We start from the raw sequence: 19,625 nt of genomic DNA, 5'->3' as shown, positions 1-19,625 counted from the left end.
GAGTTTTGATGCAATTTTCCGATTTTTACTAAATCTTTACTGGAAATACTTTTCAAGAAATGCCTCGTGTTTCGTTGGTATATTACAAAAAAAAAAGATTCACCAGACGACAAAAGTATAACTATGGGCCATCTCAAGAATAAAATTGTCTAACTGTATCCATCAAAATCACAGTGAAAGTTTCTATCCGATGCAACTGTATTAAACTGGTTTAGCAAACTGTCTTACAAAGGAAAACACACTGTATTCCCTAACAATAGAGTTCAAATTCCAATGTGTAGTTTCTATGTTTTTTATTAGTGAATAATTTGTAAACAAAAATTTTTCGTCTAAGTACAGTTAGGTATTAAATGCCAGACAGGTTGAACTACTAAAGGCAGTTTTGTATTGTTAAACCAGGTTAGACGATAAAAGTAAAAAAAGTTTATGAATACATTTATGTTCAGGCGGTCAAATGGTTAAGACATATTAGCTTTTTTTGTGGCTATTAAGTATAATTAAGGCTAAATTCTTTTTAAATACTTTTGGTCTAGTATGAAGTTCAAAGGATTGACTATTCATTTACCTAATTATCGAAAGATTTAAATGTGGGTCCTGCCCCTAATCTCTCTCCGGTCGTGATTACCGACCCATCGGGCTATGACAGTAAGGGAATAGAGAGTGCACCTGTGTCTGCGCAAATGCTTGTGCAATATAATGGTGTCCTGTGCATATGGCTGAACTCCTGTAAAGACAGAAGGAGTATCCTCTTCAAGAAGTTGTTTATACACAATATAGACTTAATAATGTATACCACATAGCCTGTTCTAGATTGACGGATCCAATTTTAGTGGTCAATTTATAACTTAATCAAGCCATTATAACAAGGCTATGTAGGTACATAATTATTATTATGGTTTAATTGCATTTCTAATACATACAAACAATTGTCTAGAAATCATTAGTGAAAGGCTTGTAACAATGCCTAATTGTATAGCATTTTTTATTAATTACATTATCAACCTCACGTTAGAAAAGTAAATAAATACGGAGGCAACTTCGCGTCATGAGAGTACTACAGCTTTTCGCACCCGTATAAAAGTAGCCAATGTCGTTTTTTAAGCTCTAGACTCTCTGATTACCTACCATTTATATACGTTCAGTAGTTTTAGCATGAATGACAGCCAGACTGTCAAACAGACGAGAGTTGATACGAATTATGGAAAATTACAGTGCCAGTAAAGATCACGAATTTAAATTACAAATTATAATCTGTACATAGTTGTTTTTGAAAACAATGGAAAAAGGTTTGTTTCTGACTACGATGTATTTCTTTGTTTGTAAAAAAAATTATTATGTACTAATCCAATATTCATCCACACTATTATAAAGGTAAACAAATTGTTTGTCACCTGGACGTGTTTATCACAGGAACATCATGTCTAGTTTTAAAAATTCGAACAGTGTTAGATAGACAATTTATTGAGGGAAGCTATAAGCTAAACTTTTTATCCACAAGCGTCAACTAGCTAACTCGGAATAAGGGTGAAACCCCTGTCAAATCTAGTATATCTTATACTAATGTAAAGAAGGACCTATGTTGATTTTTTACACGTGAACAGTGCATTAATATTAACCACAACCTTCTCAGCTAATGCAATAATCTCAAAAATTATTTCCAACGCAATTTTCAGTTAAAATAACTGTTACCTAAATCAATCACCTTTGCCCTAAATAAAATGTAGCGGTAGATAACAATCAACTAAAAATAAAACAAACAAAAATAAGTTCTAACACATCGTTAGAAGAATAAAAAAGTAAATATAAACCGTAATTGAATAAAAAGTGCAACGAACTATGCATGTAGTTTGACTATCTTTTTTTGCACTAACTGTATCTGAATGTACCTAATGTATGTATGTCTTAGATATGTCACGATATTTTTATTCGCCATCCCGCGGGTGAGCTTGCAGATTGAGATAACTAGTATTAGAAATTTTACAACCTTGTACTAACTAACTTTAGTGACATAGACTGCTTTTTTTAACGACGTCAAAAATCATCAAATGACCCCTCCCGCTGTGAGTTAGCAGCGGTAAGGGAGTGTCAGACTTTTACTGACTAAAAACCGTCATGTTCCGTCGTAGGCCTTTTATGTACCAGGGCCGCGGTAAATATTTCGAACAATCCCGCAGCCCCGGCACAGTGATATAGACTCCTTACTAGTTGCTTGCTTAATAAACACTCATCTATTTTAAAGGTAGATAGATACTTCTCTCTTGGTCTTATCGGGCTGCTGTATTCTATATCACCGATCATTTTTAGCATCAGAATTTTCTCAAGTCTAATTAACCGCTTCGGACGGCAATGCCTACTAATTTATTTTAATTCTTCTTCTCTCTGCCCTGTTCCCAACTTATTTTATGTCGGCAAAACGTTCTACTCGTCCATTTCTCATATTCGACAAATCACATCAAAAACTTTTTTATCGTACCAAGTCTATAAATAGAAACAGAGAGCCTTAATTTCCTAAATTACACCAATTTGAGGTAATTTCGAGTGCACTGCACTGTAACAGTAGAGCGTATGTGTTCCCCGCGATATGGTTGAAAGTGTAATACCCACATAGTGAAGGCGAAAGTGTGTTTAGGAAGTAGTTCCGTATGAGATAATAGAACCTTGAAAGCCTTTTGTATATGTAACGTATACTGATTTAGACGAGTTGATTGAACTTATGTAACTTTTAAATAAGTTTTTTGTTTGTTGGTCTTAAGTATTTGTTAAGTAATAGCGAGGTTGCAATCTAAGATGGATGTTAAATGTAACCTTAAACTTGGTGTAACTCATTGATTATTTCAAGTATTACTTTAAACTTCTATATATGTGTGAGAAGTTACCCAGGGTCAAGGGTAAAACCGCGGGTGGAATCTAGTGTTAAATAATAATGAACAATGTATGCTATCATTTTAAAATCTAGATATTTTGACAGATTTATTACACATACAAAATATACTAATTAACTTAAATTACATCTGCATTAAAACATGTTTATTCTTACCAAAGAAAACAATAGAATAAAATGATTGTCATTTTCAGCAATTATTATTTCAGTAATTATTTTCTGCATTGTTTATAATATTTATTTTTGGTATATTTGGTCAGAATAATAAATATACATAAGTTTACAATTAATGTGTGAAACTTTTAAAAATGTAATTGTATTTACGTGATGCTTCATGCATAGTCTTTATAAAAGAGTATTTATTATTCATCTACAAAATTATTCTAATATGCAATCCACATATCCAGTAAAAATAAGTTACATTCTTTGAGAGAAAAGTTTTTTCGCAGACAATTCAGTAATTTCGGACATTGCCCCTAAAATAATGACAAATCAATTTTACATCTTATAATATAAGTGAGTAGGTATAGCTTAGTATAAATTAGACAATATAATATTGCTTTACCGTAAAATTTTGTTATTGACGTAACTAATATGATAGAGATCATTGTGCTTCGCCAAGTGAAAAATGATGACCTGACAGCAAATTTTCTTAACTTAATTTCGTTCTTATAACGAGTGACATAAGGTACACAATGTCCCTAAGTAATAAAATATTTTCTGTACTCAATTTTGTATGAATTTGACTTACAGGGTTTTACGTAAGAGTATCCATCCTATCATCTAAATAGCTTCAGTTCTTTATGGCTTCGGAACTCTAAAATCAGCTACTTCAAGCCTTGTGCAAGTGTATCTAATAGAGCTTTGTTGCATACATTGATAGTTGCGGGGTCAATACTAGCCAACTTCATGGCGGCAAAGTTATTTGATGAGAGCATTATATGGAACTTACTAGAACTTAATGTCCTAGTCCCTATTAATTTATCAACTCATGCTGTGTATTAAGTATTATAAAGACTTTGCATAAAATTATTTTTATTTATTTTCCTTGATCACATGTAAACAATGATTAGAATAACCGGTATTGCTTCATTGATTAAAATGCAGTATTAATGTTGCTATCAGTTACAATATAATATTTCCTGTTCCATCTTTAACCGTTAAGAATAAAATAACTCTCCGATGCAGTAGCTACGGGTTTAATTATAGAAACATGTATTACTTAAAATATAACAATATAATATTTATTACTATATGCTAATTCACAATAGACACAAAATGTTTTTTTTTTTACACTTTGGTCCGTTTGTTTTGGCTATGGCTGCCCAGGTCCAAATAATCGGTAACCGACTTTTTGTAGGAGATAAATGAGGCACTCACGTCCTACAAAAAGTCCGACAGAAATCGTAATAACAACGTCCTACGAAATATCGGAACAATTATTTGTCCTACAAAAATCTGATGTTCAGTCTAATCTCTGAACCTTGACAATGTAACAAGGAGTAACTTAAACTACTCTTTTGAGGCAGGTGAAACCGCGGGGAACAGTCAGTAGACAATAATATTATAATAATTTCATAACATATCCTTTACCGCATACTAAACAAACTTAGTACACTCGCTTGCAAATTAACTAGGGCATTGGGTTGTCTAGAAATGCCTACCCACTATTACCACCAAATGGTATTTGCCCACTGCGAAACCGTGGTCACAAGGCACTCACGTTGTTCGAAACTTGTATGCTAATTTAGACCTTATTGCGTTGGGTAAAAGGCTGGTTTCGTCTGTACGTTTTATGTCAAGTGTGTAGTGTACGGTAGGCAGTAGGTCAATGGTGTGAAATTGATACTGTCGTCGTGTTATGAAAAGCGAGTTTTGCTGTTTATGTTATTTATTGGGTTTTCTTTATAGATGAGAATGTTGGGTAATGGTCAAACATTATTGATAACAAATATTAAATTTATATGCAAGTAATAAAGGCATTCAAAAATTTAGATATCTACGTAGGTATATAATGCACTGTGTTTAATGTAAGAGTTTCTTGTCAGCTAAAATCGGGACCAAGCAAAGAAGCACTTTATTCACAAAATGTTCCTATTTAAATATGTTTCTCATGCAAATAAAATGTTGAAAATCAATCGATATTCATATTTCATAACACATTTAATTTCACAGTCAAAATATAACATACATAAAATCTACTAGCTACCTTCGATCACGTAACTGTCCCTAATGCTTGAATTTATTGAATAAATTCGGTGACAGAGAGCAATTGACCTACTGATATTTGTTACACTGTGGCTCTTCCCAAGATTTATCGAACATTGGAGTATTAGGAGGGAAACCTGTTTTTAGTTAAGTTTTACTATTAGGAAACTGCGTGACCTAAAATCGTGAAACTTGAAACTTAGGTACCTATAAACGTGCCTAGTAGGTACCTAGAATAGGCTCCCTATAGCTTTAACAATAGGTATACTGTATGTTAAAACTGAAAGTTTAAATAAAATATTTTTTAAATGATTAATGTGTTGGTGTGTCATTAGTGACAAATAAATTGATGGATCATTTACTTAATGTATGATAATCATATTTCAAAATATTAAAACGTAATTTATAATTATTACATCACTTAGATTAAACAATCAAATGGAAGCGTCCACAAAGACATATATGACTGTACTGATTGACACATTCTCCAAAAAAATATAATTATCAATGAAATTCGTAGACTACATCCGATTTTCCATACATAAAAAAAAACTTCTAGAAAATTCCTTCATTGATAAATACATACTCCATATTCGTGCTTATATAACCACACGCAGTAATCTACATCACATAATATAATAGAGGTAGACATAAAAGTGTCCCAAGCTAACTAGTTACGAATATACTGCGGAAGTTACGTCACAACCAAAGGGTTTCCCCAAATTTTCGGCACACTTACACACTTACAGAGAAAACAGTAGAATATAATTGTGAGAAAGTGGCTCGAGGTAGCTATTACAGTTTGGAATATAAGTATTTGAAGTTGAGATGGTATAGTGACTTGAGTATTTTAGACTAATTTTGTGTCTAGACTAATATTTTAAAGCTGAAGATTTGCCTACTGGAACGAATTGAAATTAGTTAGTGTAGAAGATAGGTCGTATACAAAGTAAGGTTTTATCCGGGTGTGTAGCGGAGTATTGTACACCTCCTCTTGATAAAAAATCGAAAGTTACTCGTAAAAAAGTAATGTAGAAATGTTCTTACTTTTTGCAAGCAATTCGATCTTTATAATTTTATAAAGTGACTTAACTTTTATGTTTGTGTTTGTGTATGCAAAAAATAAAGGTCAATTATTGCGTTTAGCATGTAAGTAAGTGAAATCAAATAATTGTGTATCCTTGATTATTCATTAGTTACCGTATTCCGGTGTATGTGTAAACTCAGCGCATACTTTGCATATATTACCATACTATAGTTTGGTATTTTCAAGTCTTGTATTATTTCGCAAGAATCTTAAATCAACACTTGTTAAACTGCCTAGTAAGTGCTTTGGAATTTACATAAGTATTTTACTAACTAAAACTTAACGCCTAAACTTTATCTCCAAAACTCTAAGAAGGAACGTGCCGCTTCTATGACTACTAGAAAATGTTAATTTAAAATGTTCTATAGATTGAACTTTATGTCGGGTGTCTCTTGCGCCAAAACTAAATTGAATTAGATACTTAGATAGTCCATAGTACTCTAGAGCCTGGAAATAACCCATGTTCTATAGGAAACTTTTTATACGGATGTTGGAAGTAGTTCCACCTTGACAGTGGGAAAGCAGGGAATAGCTTCTTTAGAACGCTATAAAGTACTAGTAAAAAAATATAGTTTCTTCAACATTTTCATGTACGATACGACATATGTTCATCTACTAAGTTTATCCAAAAGGCCATTAAAATATTGCAAAAACAAATATTGTTTTTCACATCTCGGTCACGACTCGCTTAGAAACTCTATTCTAGGCTACCTAGCATTGTGGTTGGAGCAAAACACATCTGTGGTCGTTTAATACCTAGGCTGAAACGTTTAGCGGTTTAAATAATTTGTAATACATGTACTGGGGTATGTTATTGACCTGGAATTTTGACTAGACATTAGTTTTGGATGCTAGATAGACCTGACGCTGATGACAGTAGCCTAAACTTCAAACAGACATATTGAAATCCTATGGTTATCACTATTATCCTGCCGGGGCTGTGAGATTGATCAAAAGAGCTACCACGGCCCTGGTACATAAAAGGCTTAAGAAGGAACATGGTGGGTTTTAATCAGTAAGAGTCTGATACTCCCTCACGCTGCAACCTTTAGCGTTAGCGGTAATTTGGTAACAAATTTACTACTATTATAGAATTTAATCTATGTGTATACATGTGAGCTAATGAAATTACTTTTGGAATTTACAATACCTATTTGTAAGAAGATTATGACGAGTTTTGATGAAATAAATGGTTTTCTTATGTAAGAAAGAGTATGAATGCAAACAAGCTCAAGATGGCCCATTCTGATAATAAGTGGTCATAAGCAGATTACACGTAGATTATTTACAAATATGGATACATCTCGTGTTCTACATAATAATAAACATAAAGTTCTATGTGTTAGTCATATGATGTAGTGATATAAAAAGTTACTAGGCTTAGGATAAGATCCTTGTCTAAGATTAAAGTATCTTACTTTCGCTAGATTTCTACGACAGGCCTTTGAGTCAGTTTTATTCATACTGGGTCAAAGTATTTTGTGATAGTATCTGTTCCTATTTTTTTTCTAAAGATTGGTACACTGGTTATCATGTTGAATGCAGGGCTTTGATTACCAGACCAACAAGAAGGCAATTAATTGAATATGGCTAATCGTTTGTTTTATCATTTCAATCTTAATTAATGAACTTAATGGTTTAATAAGTAATTAAAATACGAGATGAGGAAATGAATACACGGTTTATTAAAAAGTTTGTCTATTTAAGTTTTCAATTTTTATTAAATAGTCTATTTTTATTTTCGTGTGACTCAATGAATTACCTAGGTTACAGGTTAAATAAAGATGCATGAATTTAAATAAAGATACTTTATAAATTATAACAATTAAAATCTACATAATTATCGTATATCCTGTTGCAAGTCAGATGATCTCTGCAACTTAGTTTAAGCAAATTATGTCAATTAACATGATGCTCATGCTATGTTTAGCATGCTTACATATACATTTACATATTATTTTTTAAATCATGGCTCATTAAAATATAATGTTTCAGCATTTATGCATGAAACTAAAATGCTTATTGCAATTAAACCAAAAGTTGTTTCTTAAATTCAGTGACGATGTCACGGTAGACTCAGATTACAGGTATCTATCAATTTTAGTTTTGAAAGTAGTGTTTGAGTTTTCAGGTAGACATTGTTCTGTTATGCAATAACCAGATTCTAGATGCGAGTTTTTTTTAATAGCTTTCTTGTTTCTTAACAAATAAGTAAGTAAGCAGTGCCTTTGTACTTGATAGTTCTATTTTCTTCTTGCCTAGTAAATAATGTTCTACACAGTGACCCTTATTTACTGCAACCCAGTCTATTTTCCAAAGCTCAGTGTTATATAGCACCTGCATTATAAATCTACTACATAAGGAAGTACACACGTCCGGGATGCTAACGATACTGTGTGTTAGAGGAGAAAGGGCAATACCGGTCGTTATGGTTTTTGCTAATGTTTGGACTTCTGGGAACATATCTACTACTTACAAGGGCAATTTAATGCTGAGATTGAAGCGATATGGAGCACGAAGGTAGTCCCTACGAAGAGTTAAGGCTGGTTTTTTGTATTATATTTTTGCTCGATGGACTAAAGTAAAGTTAAAAAAAAAAACACTGAAATATATTTGTAAAGTGCGGATCAGAAAATAATTGTTGCCTGCCAAAGCGCCTGTCACACAAAAAGGTTTTCCATTTTTAGAAATCTCAAATATATCGCTTCGCAAATTGATGTCTAGCGCAGCCATAAAACTAGACAATTGCAGTATCTAATACTTACGAGAATACCGGTATCAAAATCACATTACGAACGCATAAAAGGCACTTATCATTCGAAGAGTGAGAGCAAGGGATTCCGAAAGGCAATCTTTGGACCCAAGTATTTAGGACAACCAGCCAAGCGGAACACTTACGCCACAGTCTGGACAACACTAATGTGGCCATCCCATTCAATTCTCACCTCTATGTTTACCCAATTAAGGTCTTTTGCAATCGCACGTGTTAACCCTGTTTGTAAACTATGACCAGTTTTAAAGATCTATGCTAATAGATGTAGGACCCTCATTTTGGTCTGCGTAAGTACGGTGAAAAGGAGGAGGGGGGTGTCAAGTTAAATTGGCAACCTGTTAGGCATTTTACGATGTTGAGTATGAATGACTTGTTCCGTTGCGAAAATTATATATGTGTAGTATGATGCAAAAGTTTGTTTTTGTTGAAACGATTGGTTTTGGTTTCATCGGGAAATGTACGGAGATATTTTTGTCTATTGTCCCTTTTGAGTAACGAACCGTGACTCCGACGCTACCAATTTCGTATCTTTGTATTCATGTAGAAGCTATTCTTGAACAGAAGTTTCTCTATTCTTTAAGTTAATGGTCGTTGCAGGCTTGTTTGAACATAGAACATTTTTTATTTATTTTATGCTAAAATAGTGCCAGATAGGATTATAATTATGCTATGCTTAATATAGCATCAGATGGGAAGAAACCTAAATGTTGATTTTCAGACTTACCAGTACATTGCACTGAAATTACAGAAGGTGTTAGAAGAAAATTCAACAACCTTCTGTATTAACAAATGCCCAATTATTAACCTCATAAATCAAATACAATTACAACTGAACACGAATATAGTGCTAATGTTTTCACAATAATTCCATCATTAAATGGCAAGCAGAGGATGTTACTTGTTATCGATTGCATTTCATCCGTTTTCAGTGCGTGTTCGTAATTTTATGTATTTGCTAACAATTCGTTTGTTAATGGAATTTGTGAAAATACTTCGGCAGTGTTGGTCAATGGATTTTAATTGTTCGTTTATATTAAGTACTTAAGTATAAATATCTCAACCAGGCGGTTACGTTTTTTCAAAAAGTCTACTGTGTTATGCTGAAGGGAGACTATTGATTTCGAAACTGTTCAGACTTATTTTCGTCTGATTACTTAGAGAGCTTTAGTTGTCATCCGAGATTAACTGCTAGACAAAATCATCACTCAAATTACCAAGCCATCGATTTGAGTGACCATTTTATATCTTGCTGAACATCTATTCTATGCCTATAAACATTAGAAACAAAATTAAAATTAAGTTGGTCAGTACTTTATAATTAAGTAATTGGAAGTAACTCATTACGACATACTCAAATTAAAAATATTCAAAACACATATTGAGATGGCTGATGGCAGGAGGGTGGTAGGCGCGCCAGTTACAGCCCCAGTATACAGGGTAACTACCTATATCTACACAATATTTGTTTGAACCGGCCGGACGAGACGATCGTCTGATAAACAGGGTGGTTAAATATGTTGACTGGGTCGACTCTTGAACTCTGTAAAGGGTTCACGTAAAAAACGTTTTTTTTTCTGACCATGTAGTTTGTTATGTACTTTTTTCTAGTAATTTTGATTCAATTTTGGGGGGAATTTAGGGTCTTCAATGTTCTAATCATATTTTAGCTGTCAAGAATATTTCTGATAGTTGAACTATGAAGAGTTAACAATTCCAAAACTAGAAAAATAACATAAATCACAAAACACTACAAAATTTCACTTTCACGTCCACTCACGCATGACTAACCTAGCAAAAATCGGGTCATATGAAAATGAACAGCTCAAACAAAACTAGCAATTTAGAAAGCACCCTGTTTTCAAACCACCCTCGAATTTTCCCATCCTCTCAACCCCTCCCGCGGGTAGAGGGGGGATAAAAGCTCAGTCACCCCGAGAATTTCGGAGCGAGCGGACGTGTCGCTTCCCGCGTATAGAATAAAATATTTAAATTAAAATGTTGATGATGATGTGAAAGTAAACTGCAGATATAGTGCTTCCTACAATGTCTTCCTATAGTGCTTCTTGGATTAATGCAGGTTTACTAACGTAGTGAGTATTCTCAATAGCGGTGTTTTGCTCAAGTGTTCGTCAATTTGGGCTATTGGGCCGCAGTGTGCTCTAAAGTTCAACACAGCTATTAGTGGGATTTTGTGTGTTAGTTTATTACAGTGATATCACTATTAAGGCAATTTGAAAAGAAATGTACTACTTTATTCATCATTAATCATCACCAATGGAGGCATTTTACTGTTACACCTAAAAATTTTTTGGCTGCTATAAATTGAATGAACTGTATTTTACAAAAATTACTAAAATTATAATTATTCAAGAATATTCTACCACTTTAAAAAATTAAAAGATTCAAAATAATAAATATTTTATAGTCCCTTAACATTACTACCACTATATCTTTTGCCATCATAATTTCTTTATCCTATCTTCGATAAGATTTAATCTAAAAATCGGAACCTGTTCCAAGGATCGGGTTGAGATAGCAAAAGGTTAGAGGTCATCGAATCGCGCAAGCGAAAGTGGATAGTACAGCGTGAAAGGTGTTCTATATTATTTTCCTCAAAAACTAGGCAAGAGGTATAAAAAACTCAATTAAATTGTATGTGTAAGTGCCTGTGAAAAAGCTGTGATTTAAAAGAGGCAGTAAAATCATTGGAAACAAGCTGTTGCTCAGGGCTTTGCCCCCGAAGGAGTGACATCGTCAAACCTGATAAATAGTAGATTTTGAAGTTATTCTGATGTATAAGTTGGATTACTGTGTATTTTTGTTAAGGAGTGCTACTCCATATACAATCGTCCAACCATCATTGACATCATTTACAATATCAGAGTGACTTTACCTTGAAGACATCTTTGTTGCAAAATCAGGTCAATCTTTCCATATGCTAGGATAACAATATTACAACAAAGACGTAGGTAAGAGTTTTAAGTAATTAATGCACCTACCATGTTATCTCCTAAGGTTGACTAGTGAGAATGCCTATGGCATCCGCCTTTGTAATTTTAGGATTCCATAAAGTTAAATAAATAAATGACAAATGATATCCATTTAAATAATAAATAATTCTTTTTTCCTTTTTTTTACTAGATTGAGCACACATTCTAGTTTTGAATAGGCACTAACTTGATTTTTGATTTTGAGTGCAACTTTCAAAACGAACGGTATGGCTGTCAAATTGCATTCTAGGAATTTAGGACAATATTTTCAAAAGACTTTTTTTACTTATCTAGTGAACTGGTTTGATTTCTAGCTTTTTAATTTCTTATTTTTTAGCCTGTGAATGTTTTTAAATAAGTGGCATAAAAAAGAAACTTTGAATAAGTTAATGAAGTATTTTTGTACATTTTTAATCACTATTTAATTACATTGCTACAATGCTTTTTTGAGGCTCTATTCAGACCGAAGTAAATAAACTGCTATCTCTTAATAAGTTTCTGATCACTTTAGGTATTTACGTACTAAAGTGCTCATTGGTGTCTCGTCTAGGTCACGTATCTTTCAGAAATTGTTATAGTCTGCCTAGTTATTTATTTTGTCTGGCGCCAAATGTAGTGGTCTAGATTTTTTAGACCACTACAGTCTAGATGTTTTCTTATTTTCTCACTTTTCTCAAGATGGTTTGTTTTTGTTTGTACTTGATTGCGTTCTTTGTCAATATTTTTTTGAAAAACTGTTACTAGGATAATAATGCTTGCGTCTCTTGTGAACTCATTACATTTTTAACCGATTTCGAAAAATGTGGATGGTGAAGGTTTTGAATTAAGATACTTGATGTTTTTTACTATTTACTTATAATATTTTTCATTTGTTACAGGCATATAAAGGATCAGTAATTCAACCATAAAATGCGGCGGAGCCTTTCATGACAAACAAGTAGAAGTTAACGTTTGCAATTAGTACCACAAACATTCAGAAGATGGCGTTGTTCAATAATTCCTTTTCAAGAACCTACCATCACTTATTCACTGAATTAGCTGGTAAGTAAACATTTATTTTATGTACTAAGAATTGTGTTAAAATAGCTCTACAAGTTTTCTTTCAAATCAAGTTCCAAGTAGATTTAAAGTAAATCTTTTAAATATGCTTAACCAAGCTTGAAACAAGGTGTACGTATTCCACCTACTTTGGGTCACAAATCACCATAAAATCAGGCCCTTGAAACAGTGTAAAAAATAAATGAAGCCATAAAATGATTAAACAACTTCAATTTGATTGTGGAAAACGTTAAACTATGGACTTTTTCCTGTTACAGATCACTCTTTAACGTTTATAAAATTAATGTATTCCATCATCAAATTCCAGATTCCCGAACAAACGACTGGTTCTTAATAACGGACCCAGTCCCCGGTCTCACTATCATCGGCCTGTATCTATACTTCTCGTTGAAATGGGGGCCGAGGTACATGGCAGACAAGAAGCCTTTCCAACTGCAGAAGACATTAGTCATTTATAATTTTATTCAAGTCGTCGTTAGCTGCTGGTTGTTCCATGAGGTTTGTAGTTTCTTTATTATATCTATATCTTGGTCACGCCATCACGCGTGAACGGCTGAACCTATTAAGCTTAAGATTAAGGGAGGTGGCTTAGACCCGAGTTTTTGTAACCATCCGGCTACGGGATATGGGTGAAACCGCAGATGGAAGCTTAGTTTATTATAAATATAAGTACAAAGTGGGATATACCTACCTCCAAGATATCCCACACTACGCTCACCAAAACTCTTACCCACCGTGGTATGGACAAATCTCCCATAATCTGGGATTCCTTTGTCTGAGCCGTGATAACTGTGATCTGAATCTCTCCTTGATGTGAATGAGTCACAGAGTTTAAATCAAATGTCCAGCTTTATCATTGTTTGATGAACACCGGTTCATCTGCAAAAATGCCATTAGAGTTGTCTTGCCTTTATCTACATATTTATAAACATAAGATTTTGTATGATACTTAGTTACTCAACAGCTTTACCTCCATGCCCAAATTCGTACTTAACACCCTTTTTACAAGTCATCTCTTCAATACACTCAAATGTTTATTTTCTCAATATTTGCAGGGCCTCGACGCTGGCTGGTTGAGGACTTATAGTTGGAAGTGCCAACCCGTTGACTTCTCAAAAACGCCTGAGGCTATGAGAGTAAGTATCTCTAGTGATATATGTTTTTGTTACAAGTGGGACTTTAATTCTTAGAATTCTGACTATACGATTTGAAAGAAAAAAGTTATTGGGATTTTGTTAAGGAATTTGGGCTATAGTTTTTGGAAGAGATAATAAAATAATGTTAGTTAAAGCAACAGAAGGTCGAATAAGAAAAATTTTGAGGATTGAAGGAAATGTTCCTGTACTTAGAAGTTCTCGCGACCGACAGGAAATTTAGAAGATATTACAATATTCAAAATGATAAATAATGATAAAAAAACATAAATGAGTTTAGATTTTAATCTTCAGTTAGAAAATTTTGACGTACAGGATACAGTCAAAGTTAATAATTATATCTACTATTTAAACTGGATAACACGATAGATTAGCCATTGACATCAAATCTGAGGCTCCGGGCAATCCCCTCATACACTTGATAATAATACGAAATTACTAAATAATTGCACTTTCTAAGTATATCTTAGACACCATTGACTGTGTTTCGGATGGCACGTTAAACTGTAGGTCCCGGCTGTCAGTGAACATCCTTGGCAGTCGTTACGGGTAGTCAGAAGCCAGAAAGTCTGACACCAGTCTAACCAAGGGGTATCGGGTTGCCCGGGTTACTGGGTTGAGGAGGTCAGATAGGCAGTCGCTTCTTGTAAAGCACTGGTACTCAGCTAAATCCGGTTAGACTGGAAGCCGACCCCAACGTGATTGGGAAAAGGCTCGGAGGATGATGACTAAATAATTGCACGCTATCAGGTATGTTATAATGATCTCATGCTTATACCTATCAATAAAATAATATAAGTACTATAACTGTTTTGCTTGCAATCACATGGTAAAAACAAAGAATGATAAAGTGGAGGAGTATAATAGACTTTTTTCGAGAGTTCGTTGCTTTACGATTAGAACTACGATTGCCTTCGATAGATTTTGATCCAAGAAGAGATTTAGAAGGAACCAATTTTAATGCGAACGAAATTGCTGTCAAAAGCAACGATTCTGAGTGAGGAACAACGAATAACAAAGAAGCAATGATAATAATACAAGAATATGTACATATATACTGAGCTTAAACGAGAAGTAGTAGTAGTAAGATAACAAAAAGAAAATGCATTAGATTAACGGTTTAACAGTAACCTACAATACAATAGCAAAATCTAGAATCTAGATAGCCGAAGTTTTACGGAAACAGCCGACCGTCAATAATTACGACGGACACTAATTCATACATAACAATTATCCTCGTGATAATCAGTCATCTTTCCTTCCTTTACACCGTGTTTATTTCTATCAAGATCCAATTAGAAACAAATTAGTGAAACAGCAAGCGAAAAACAACCTTCTACGCTATGAAATAGAGTTCATTTTATAGTTGTGGTTGAGGCTCGTAGTGAAAGAGCTTGTCCTGGAAGTGATAATACTGTATTAGCAGTTGTAACATATTACCTGTATTTTTATTTTAAGTGTATTGGTTACATGTAATTAAGAGTCTAATTCAAATTGGCAAAAGCAAGAACCAATTATGGGGATAAAAGGACCAAACAAAAGGACCAATCTTATGTTCACGTCTTGGCTTTCAAAAGCTTTCAAACTTGATAGTGTTTTCCTAACATGTGGAGTCTAGGCTTCTACAAAATGTATCCTATTCCAATCAAACAAAGTTTAATTTTATTAAAAAGCATTTTAAATAATGCCAAATGGTTCTTTACTATTATAATACCTCTAAAAAGACACATAAAGCATTCTTGCAAATTGATTCCACACTCTCAAATTCGAAAATGCAATCAAATCCCAAGGCTCATAAAATTCTCTAATTGACGTCATATTAAGAGTGGCAACAGTTAGTTAAAATTAGGTACTGTTATATACCGTGTTAACGGCACTATTATGCGATGACTTGCTCTACAAAACTACATCTGTATGATTACCACTAAAAAGTAGATTAACATGCCTATATAATTTTAATTGTTTAATTTAGGTTGCATACTAATTAACATTGTAAATGAAAAATTAACTATGTCTGCACTACACATGGGTAGAACTGTAGGAAACAGCTAGAATTTGATTAGTAGATAAAGTCTCAGCATGATTTACTACACTATGTCATAACCATTCACCGTGATCGTTCGTTTTGAGTTCTGCTTCTAAATATTCGCAATATGCACATTCGTTCCTAATTTCCATTTTTATGACGACTGATTTGTCATCTGCAAAATATAGAATTAAATATGAATATTTTAGTAGTCAGAGAATTTTTATTGTCTAGCTTGCCTAAATACCTAAATAAAATATTTGACCCGCCCAAAGACCAAAATTATGATTTTCAAAAATGGTAGACTAGTAATCGAGTTATTGGTAAATTCCACACCAAAACGAAGCCTATGATTAACATTATATTATTTTCTAATTCCAGGTAGCGAGAGGCGTCTACATATATTTTCTGGCAAAAATGTCGGAACTCCTCGACACAGTTTTCTTCGTGATCAGGAAAAAAGACAGGCAGATCACCTTCCTCCACATGTACCATCATACAGTGATGCCCATGATTTCCTGGGGGGCAACGAAGTACTACCCAGGGGGTCATGGAACCCTCATAGGTGTTATCAACTCTTTCGTTCATATTATCATGTACACCTACTATATGTTCTCGGCTATGGGACCACAGTACCAGAGGTACCTGTTTTGGAAGAAGTACATCACTACACTGCAAATGGTAAGGAGTTTTTAATTTAAAATCTCTTATCAAAAAAAAATCTTCAAGAAAAAAAAAACTCTTACATTAGAAATTCGATAGCGATAATCTCTTTTCACTAAGCGATTCATCTGGTTTTTGGCCCGTTCAATTATAATACATACAGATCCAGTCCAAAACAACCGTTTAATACTGCCTTTATCCTATTTCCTTAACCGTTGATTGAGCATATTGTTAAAGTTATTTTAAGAAGTTCTCTAGTCTAACTTTTTTTTTGTCTTCAAATCTAGTTTTACCAGTTATTTTATCTGTATTTATTTATAATTCCAGCTCCAGTTCTGCATCGCCTTCCTCCACTCAGCGCAGCTCCTGTTCTACGACTGCGGCTATCCTCGCTGGTCGGTCGTGTTCACCCTCCCCAACTCCATCTTCTTCTACTACCTCTTCTACGACTTCTACTACAAAGCCTATGGCAAACCTACCAAGAAAGGCGCTGAAGATAAGAAAGACGTCAAAGAAATAACAAGCAATGGTCACATGAATGGTAAAGTCAAAACCAACGGCTACGCAAACGGAACAGCCAACGGTAAAAAAGTTAATTAAAAACCAACTGAATATACCATGTAAATATTTTTGTTGTTTCATACCAATACCAATTTTAGTTTTAAGCTAATCTTGAATATTGTTACTTAAAAAATCCTTAATAACGAATGCTCAAATTCTGACTTAAAATTTTACCGTTACTTATTAGGTAGTACTTCGTCATCATTTTGTATCTTTATGATCCTAAATGCTGTCGCTAGTACTTCTAATTTGTTGGATTTTTGTTTAATATCTTCAGTTATAGATAAGAGAGTTACGGTGTACATACTATAGATTGTTATATCATGTATTTAAGACATTATTGTTTAGTTAGATATTACGCTGATTATATTGCCATGAGTTTAAAACTATCATGCTTTGACACATCTGCTCTAAATTATGGAGGTGAAAGTCTATATATGATATAGGCAGAAACAATATTTGCCCTACATATAGATTATTTTCTGAATCTCATAACGCACACGCATATATTTTGTTTTGGGCTTTATATATTGAAATTATAAAGGAATGTTTGAGGTGATGTAATGAAAATTAAAGGAAAAATAAATCCCTGGTTTGGAGATGCCTAGAATTTCAATTTTATATTTACTCCATTCGATTTTTGTCACAGTTACTGTAGAGGATATGCACCAATAAGAAAGTTTACAGAAAGTCAATTAAAGTTTTTTTCTTTTTTTTCGATGTTATAATCATTAACTGTCCTCCAATGAATCTGAAAAAATATTAAAGATTTTATTATGATATTGTAGAGGTCTTTTTGATTTCGGGTTCTATGATATTCGAAACCTTACTGAAATATGAGGTGTCCAAAATATAATTGCCTTGCAATCGAGCTATTTATTTTTTAATGTAATTGCAAGAAAACTGGTACTCGGCCTCACAAATTAATCAAATACAGTATCCCTATTATATGTTTTTGCCACTGGTACTCTATTTATCGATATGTACTTTTTACGATTTTCAAATAAGACTTCATAACATTAGGCATAATGGTTTTCTACGATTAGCTAGCATTAGCAATATAGATTTCTTTTAGCTCAATACCAAAATGTGGTAATAACACACTTGACTGTAACAAAAATGCAGAGAAGGAAGGTTCAAAATCCAATGTTGAAAGGAATGGAGTAGGCATTAGACCCGGTGCCAATTGATAGTACGAGACGATACCGTATTTTGAAGCGACGAATGAAAATATAACTTAATGGTATAAAACTAAAGTTGATTATTCAATGATTCAAAAATTCCTCGTTGATAAGTTTTCGTTATTGAACTAGAAATCTTTTACTTTTAAATTTGAACTTTATTTCCATATCATTAAGTTATATTTTAGCCTAAAAAGGATACCTAAGTTGTTACAGTTATGTGTGTAGTGCCTTAAAATTATACGCTCTTGTTGAAGCATGTTTTACTATATATAGTTGCACATTAAATAATTGTACATTTACGTAATCGGGTTTGTAATGTTTAATACCTAATATATTTAATTACGTGACTACAATAATGCTGTGTTTCTTTTCTTTCTTTTATAATTCATCATCCTATTTTCATCTCATCATCCTCCTAGCCTTTTCCCAACTATGTTGGGGTCGGCTTCCAGTCTAACCGGATTCAGCTGAGTACCAGTGCTTTACAAGAAGCGACTGCCTATCTGACCTCCTCAACCCAGTTACCCGGGCAACCCGATACCCCTTGGTTAGCCTGGTGTCAGACTTACTGGCTGCTGAATACCCGTAGCGACTGCCAAGGATGTTCAATGACAGCCGGGACCTACAGCTTAACGTGCCATCCGAAACACAGTCATTGGTGTCTAAGATATACTTAGAAAGTACATCCTATTTTCATCTACTCCTTTTTTTTCAATCTCATTAATACTGTCTTATATTTTACTGGAATGAATGGATGCTTCATTTTACGACAGCAAATGAATCCAAACTTGTTATATGTAGATGTGCATTGTCTTTATGTGACTCGGGAACTCGAGTTTACGCATATTAAGAAAATGTCCATGTACGTTTAGACACACAGTATGACTCACAAGCTTTCGTGCAGTATCCTATTATTTAGTATGTACCTACTATTTTAACTATACAGTTAATGGGATTCCATGACCAAAATGGACAGCTGTCACACTAATACACAACCGCATAGAGTTGGCATAATAATGAGTTTCACAGTCTAAATAAA

General features: G+C 33.6%; 1 protein-coding gene across 2 annotated transcripts in view; it reads left to right on the top strand.

Moving 5' to 3' along the window:
• LOC110370481 (very long chain fatty acid elongase AAEL008004) overlaps nucleotides 1-18,942 on the top strand; it is a 31,050-nt gene extending 12,108 nt beyond the window's left edge. The window contains exons 1-6 of one of the 2 annotated variants that reach the window (XM_021326303.3): nucleotides 10,883-11,039; nucleotides 12,818-12,980; nucleotides 13,306-13,496; nucleotides 14,054-14,134; nucleotides 16,560-16,859; nucleotides 17,169-18,942. In XM_021326303.3, the coding sequence (XP_021181978.1) occupies nucleotides 12,920-12,980; nucleotides 13,306-13,496; nucleotides 14,054-14,134; nucleotides 16,560-16,859; nucleotides 17,169-17,441 (906 nt within the window). In that variant the 5' untranslated portion in view covers nucleotides 10,883-11,039; nucleotides 12,818-12,919 and the 3' untranslated portion in view covers nucleotides 17,442-18,942. Of the gene's footprint in view, nucleotides 1-10,882; nucleotides 11,040-12,817; nucleotides 12,981-13,305; nucleotides 13,497-14,053; nucleotides 14,135-16,559; nucleotides 16,860-17,168 lie in introns of those variants that run through there. The other variant, XM_021326302.3, reaches the window with a different exon arrangement.
• The last annotated feature ends 683 nt before the right edge of the window (nucleotides 18,943-19,625 follow it).

Source organism: Helicoverpa armigera, chromosome 4 (genome assembly GCF_030705265.1).
Source record: "Helicoverpa armigera isolate CAAS_96S chromosome 4, ASM3070526v1, whole genome shotgun sequence".
NCBI classification, from domain to species: domain Eukaryota; kingdom Metazoa; phylum Arthropoda; class Insecta; order Lepidoptera; family Noctuidae; genus Helicoverpa; species Helicoverpa armigera.
Note: the sequence above shows the minus strand (reverse complement) of the source record. Positions and strands in the feature narration are given on the sequence as shown.